Source organism: Lepidochelys kempii, chromosome 14 (genome assembly GCF_965140285.1).
Source record: "Lepidochelys kempii isolate rLepKem1 chromosome 14, rLepKem1.hap1, whole genome shotgun sequence".
NCBI lineage: Eukaryota > Metazoa > Chordata > Testudines > Cheloniidae > Lepidochelys > Lepidochelys kempii.
Genome location: NC_136393.1, coordinates 29,937,039 through 29,943,038, shown reverse-complemented (window position 1 = coordinate 29,943,038; position 6,000 = coordinate 29,937,039). Strand labels below are relative to the sequence as shown.

General features: G+C 50.4%; 1 protein-coding gene across 13 annotated transcripts in view; it reads left to right on the top strand.

Moving 5' to 3' along the window:
- Nucleotides 1-246: 246 nt before the first annotated feature.
- LOC140898211 (uncharacterized) overlaps nt 247-6,000 on the top strand; it is a 39,512-nt gene continuing 33,758 nt past the window's right edge. For 11 of the 13 annotated variants that reach the window (XR_012154920.2, XR_012154919.2, XM_078848809.1 and 8 more), the window contains exon 1: nt 247-1,592. Coding sequence is in view for 9 of the 13 variants with exons in the window: in XM_078848809.1 (XP_078704935.1) it covers nt 1,568-1,592 (25 nt within the window). In the remaining 4 variants the exon portion in view is untranslated. Of the gene's footprint in view, nt 1,593-2,518; nt 2,732-6,000 lie in introns of all 13 variants that reach the window. The other 2 variants (XM_073311717.2, XM_073311716.2) reach the window with 2 other exon arrangements.

The following is a 6,000-nucleotide window of genomic DNA, read 5'->3' as shown; positions in this document are numbered from 1 at the left end:
ACAGTGCTGGGCACACAAAGGGCTAGCCTGACATCACCCCCAGCCATGAGACCCAGCACAGCCTCTGCCTCCTCCTCAGATTCCACAGGAGACTGAGAGCCTGGCCCAGCTGCAGGGCTTAAAACAGACTGGAAAAGGGGGAGACCTCACCACACCAACCAGGAGGGGGCGCTGCTTCCTCCAGCTGCGGCATGTGGGGGAGCAACGTACCCAGCCCCAGGGGAGGAGCCAGAGCTCTCTGCCTGGGGGTGGATTTTACAGGAAAAGAAGAGATCTGGGATACGATAAAGGGGTCTGGGCTGGTGGGCGCCTGGCCCCGGGGGCGGCCCCGAGCCCTGGCTGGCAGCAGGGGGCAGGTTTCTCTGGGGCTCTGTCTGGTCGGTGCACGCTGAGGCTCAGGCAGGAGAGAAGGGTTCCGGCCGGATCCCCCCGTGCCGCGTTCTGCTCCCAGGAGCTCCTTGGCTGCGGTCGGTAGAAGGCCTGGCTGTTGCTGCGGGCGGGGCGGGAGGCTGCACTTCCTGGGTCAGACACTGTTGCTCCATCCGGAGCCGCTGATCCTCCTGTCCCCGCCCCAGCGGGGTCTGTGTGGGGAGAGCCCTTTCCTACCGCCCTCTGTGTCCAGCTGGAGGGGGGGACCCAGCTCTGCTCCCGGGGGGGCGGGGGTCTGCGAGTCCCAGCGCTGCCGCCCTCCCTGACCCGCCCCGGCTCTGCCCCCCGAGCGCCTGCAGGAGCCGAGCCAGCGCCGGGGGAGCGACCGGCCCGGGCCGGGCCAGGGACCGAGTCTCCCAGCCCGAGGGGTGGGGAGAGGGAGCAGCAGGGGGAAGAGACTGGAAGGGGCAGCAGGAGCAATAAGGGGGTGTATGCAGATCTCTGGTCAGATCCTCTTCTCTCCCCCCTCATGCAGAGGGAGGAATTGAACCTGTTTGGCCCACATCCCAGCTGAGTGCTAACTTCTGGGCTCTGAGTTATACTGTCGGCACCTTCTCTGGGTTTGGGACGGGCCCTGGCTGCCAGGCATGCTCTGAGCACACCTGCCAGATCAGGCCTTGCAGGGAAGTTAGGCATTCACCTGCCTGGCTTAGCCTGGTTCAGGGATCGTGCTAGGGCTCAGACCGGAGATAGTGTCCGGATGCCTAGAAGGAGGCAGCAGTGTGCTTGACCAGAACAGGAACTTAGGCAGCTAGGGAACTTTTACAGCAGTAATTTAGATGTGCAGTGAGAGCAAGGTCGTATAAAAGTGGCACCTGTAACTGGAACGTAGGCACCTAAATCTGGGCCAGTTAGCTTACCTGAATGATTACACAGGCCCAGGAGGAGGCTGTGAACTTGTGAGTTTAGGAGAGGATGCCTGGCTGAATTAGCATCCGGGCTCACAGAAGATGGATGGATTGGAAGGGTTAAAGGTGTGTACTTTTGAGTTAGTGAAATAAGCCCCACAAAGGAGGAATGTTGGTCTGAGCATTCTGGTCTGGGAGTAATCATTGCAAGACGGCAAGAGAGCAAGAGAGAGCTGCAGGACTGAGCGTGCCAACAGCTCCTAGGTGGCACCCCATCACTCCAGGCAAGCATGAGAAAGCCAGGAAAGGCCACAGGTAAGGGACCCCTTGTGCATCTTTAATTGCCCCCTTTTGCTTAAGCATTAGGACACTGTGTTTTATTACATGGTCACATATTATTTCTCAGAACTCATTGTCTCAGGAAGTTGTTGAGGCCAAGAATTTAATAAGATTCAAAAAAGGATTGGACATTTACATGGACATCACACTTCAGGTCTGAAGCCAATTTCTGGCTAGTAGAGACCAGAAGAAGACCTAATATGGGGGCATATTTTCCCACATCTGCTACACCATCCTCTGAAGCAGCTGGTGCTGGCCATTGTGAGAGACAGAATATTGGGCTAGGTCCATACCTGGGTCTGATCCCGTCTGGAAATTCCTATGTTTGTATTATACACTGCAGGGTTTTTTCCTACAATCTTAAGTGCACATGTTTGACAGCCTGTAATATAACTGTGTCATCTGGCATGCTGACAACAACTTCCCCGTGGCCAAAATCCTATGGTAAAGCTTTAGTGAAGCAGATTTGTCATATCGTCACTTCTGTCTTTTATAATTGTGCAGGCAGTGATTAATTTGTGCCAGGGCTGAGCCCTGGCACCTTGAGGCTTGGCAGTTCATAGCCCTGACACCTCTGGGCTCCTGGCCAGCAGCTGCAGCTCTCCAGTTGCCCAACTCGGAAGGCAGTGCCACCGCCACCAGCAGCACAAAGGAAGAGTGGCAATACTGTCCCGTGCCACTCTTACTTCTGTGCTGCTTCTGGCAACAGTGCTGCTTTCAGAGCTGGGCGCCCAGCCAGCATCCGCCACTCTCCAGCTGCTCAGCTTGAGCCCCGGCACCTCTTTCATTACAGATTAAGCACTGGGTGTATATTGTTAATTATTATGCTGCTACATGTACAAGCCGGATTTCTATCCCTCTGGACTCAGATACACTTCTGATGGGTGGTTTTGTTATCACAGCAGAACAGAGAGTTGCACTAACAGCCTGGATGCCTATTCTGGATGCCACCTTTTCTGACACCAGTATCCCCTTCTGACACCAGCCTGACCCCTCTGTCAAGCAGTAGCAGTTGTCTGAAGTCTTGCAGGTTGGCTTCACAGTTGGGGAGAAATCAGTGATTATCCATGAGGGTTTCCAGCCAGCTGGTTTTCATCACACATGGGTGACTCAAGGTAACATGCTGTGGCCACTGAACTTGAGCTATACCAACATACTCTTAAGTTTGAAATCAGTCTGTATACACTGTAAGAGTAAATTGCAGTACACCAATTCTGACACGAGAAGGACAAACTGCATGCAGGGCAATCCCTTCTCCTAGGAATCTCAACCCCACACTAGTTCCCAGACAGCAGCTCTGTCTCGAGCAGACTATATTTAGAGACAAGTTGCATAGGGGTAGCCGTGTTAGTCTGTATCAGCAAAAACAACTAAATTTGTTAGTTTCTAAGGTGCCACAAGTACTCCTCATTGTTTTTTAATTTAGAGGGCAATCTCTCCTGCTTCTCGCGCAGCTTCTCCTGTCCCGAAGCTGCCTCTACTCCAAACCTGGCATAATCCAAAACTAACAAAGCACAATATATCATCCCAAGAATCAAAACTTGCTCACATGCCTAGGAAAAGGGTTTGGAGACTGTGTAACAGTGCCACTTTGTGATACCTGACAGGTTTTGTTATGCACTTCATTTGCCTCTTTCTTGGGAACTGCTCTGAAATGACCCTCATAGAGTTAACAGTAACTTTTTCCCAAAGCAGTGAAAGGAATTGCTTTAAAGTGTTTATGCTTCTAGCTTCCAAATTTAAGCTAAGGTCCTTCTAGGAGCTGACAAATGCATATGAATGTCTTCCTAGCTGCTAACTGTGCACCAGAATAGAATACCCTGTAATAATTGGTCACGCTTGTGTTCATGTTTCCTAGCTGACCATTTAATGGCACACATTTTTAAAAAGTGGCTTCACTGATAGCATCCGTTTTTTAGGAACCCAGCTTGACACTTCAGGTAGGCGCAGTTTCCATTGGCTCTAGCACCTCTTAAGATCCATAACCGTTTCACTGTGGGCACTTGACATGTGAGGTACTCAAAATCAGTGTCCCTGAAAGTGCAGCAGCCTCTGGGGCTGAGCAGAGCAGCCGGGGTTGCTGAAGGTGACGTGCTATGGCCAGTGAACCTGTGTATTGTGAGTTTGAGCCCAGCCCTTGATGACTTTCAGAGAATGTGTCTTGTGTACATTGCTTTCACCTGTCTAGGAACAAATACCATGGGCTGTACTTTCAGGGAAGGGGACTCTTCTTTAAACCATGATTTGAGGACTTCAATAGCTCAGACATAGGTGAGAGGTTTATTTCAGGAGTGGGTGGGTGAGATTCGGTGGCCTGCATTGTGGAGGAGGTCAGACTAGATGATCATAATGGTCCCTTCTGACCTTTAATATCTATGAATCATGGGAAGCAGTGATTCTGAAAGGCACATGGTGGATAATCAGCTGAACGAACATGAGTTCCAAGCCCAGATCCACAAGATAAGTAGGCACCTAAATCTCAGTTATAGGCTCCACAAAAACCCTGCTCTGTTCCCGCAGGCACCTAAACTCATTCAACCCCTGTTTTCAGGGTAAAAGTTCCCTCCACACCTCAGCTTCTGCTTCTGGCAATGCACACAGCTGCCTGGACACCTATCTCCCCACTAAATCCCAGAGCGAACCACAAACCAGGGGATGATACATGTTTGCTTGCCTGTGGCACCGGATCCAGTAGGTATGCCCCTGAGAACCAGTAGGCATTGGAGCCAGGGGACTGCACCCGGAGGCTCATTCCTGGGTGCCCTAACCACCAGGCTACAGATTCTCTGGCACAGTGACTCTCTCATTATTTGATCCACAGTGGAATGGCTTCAGCAGGAGAGATTGTGGAAGGCCCCTGTTAGACTATCCGGTAGCCCAGTGGTTGGAGCACTCACCTTGTTCAAAGCCTTTCTCCCCTTTGAGAGAAGGGGGACTTGAACCTGGGTCTCCCAAATCTCCACTTAGAGCTCTAACCACATGTCTAGCCTAAAAGTTATAGGGCAAGCCCTGCCTCCACAGTCTGCTCCTCTGGCTATTGTATGCAGAGTGGGGCAGGCACCTCTCTCCTTCTCACAAGAAACAACTTAGGGGGCCTGAGCCACCTGACTCCATGAGACAAGTTCCAAGCTGGGAATTGCAAGCCAAGCTAAAAGCCTCCCTGCAGCCTGCATTTCAGGGGCCTATCTGCATTGGAGGGGCAGGACCTCAAACGCACCCCTCTTGTTGGCATCTGATGCTGGCCAGTTTAGATGTCTCCCTGCCTAATGTGCTGGCTTTTGTGGATCCCATTCTAAGGTGCCTGTTTCTCCCCGTTCATTGTACTGGGAGCAGCTGCACCTAACTCAGGTTTTGTGAATACCAGTACTGTTCCAGTGACTTCTTAGGTGCCTAAGAATCCAATTGCAGATCTGGGCCCAACTGTGACACTGTAGCCAAACAAGCTAATGTAATCCTTGGATGTATAAACAGGAATAGTGCATCGGAGTAGAGAGGTTGTTTTACCTCTCTATTTGGCACTGGTGCGACCACTGCTGGAATTCTGTGCCCAGTTCTGGTGTCCACAATTCTAGAAGGATTTTGAGAAATTGGAAAGGGTTCAGAGGAGAACCCTAAGAATGATTAAAGGATTGGAAAACCTGCCTTACAGTGAGAGCTCCAAAAGCTCAATCGATTTAGCTTAGCAAAGAGAAGGTGAAGGGATGACTTGATCACTGTCTATAAGTATCTTCATGGGGAAAAAAAATCTTTTATAAGTTAAGGGCTCTTCAATTTATCAGACAAAGGTCTAACATGATCCAGTGCCTGGAATTTGAAGCTAGACAAATTCAGCCTGCAAATAAGGTGCAAGTTTGTAACCGTGAGGGGAATTAACCATTGGAACAACTTACTCAGGGTCGTGGTGGATTCTCCATCACTGACTACTTTTAAATCAAGGTTGGATGTTGTGCTAAAAATATATACTCAAGTTGAAACAGGAATTATTGTGGGGCAGGTCTCTGGTCTGTATCATAGATGATCACAATGGTCCCTTCCGGCCTTGAAGTCTATGAACAATGGAGGGAGGGGAGATCTTGTACAGAATTGTCAGAGCAAAACTCTTATGCTGCTTGCAGAATGCAACAAGAGGCTACTTAACATTCACGTCCTTACCCGGGAGCATCTGGTTTTAAGGAACTTGTATGAAAAATCCACACTCAGAAAACAAAGTGGGATTCTCTCTTGTGGGCAGGAAGCCTTGAGCCAATCTAGCCTCATGGCACCAGTGGGACCTGGACGGGGGGTAGCTCTGTATTTCATAGGTAGCGTGTGCTTTAGAATGCTCTTTTGGTTCCCTTCCTCTAACGTCAGACAAAGTGACCATAATGTCAATATCTTCATAAAT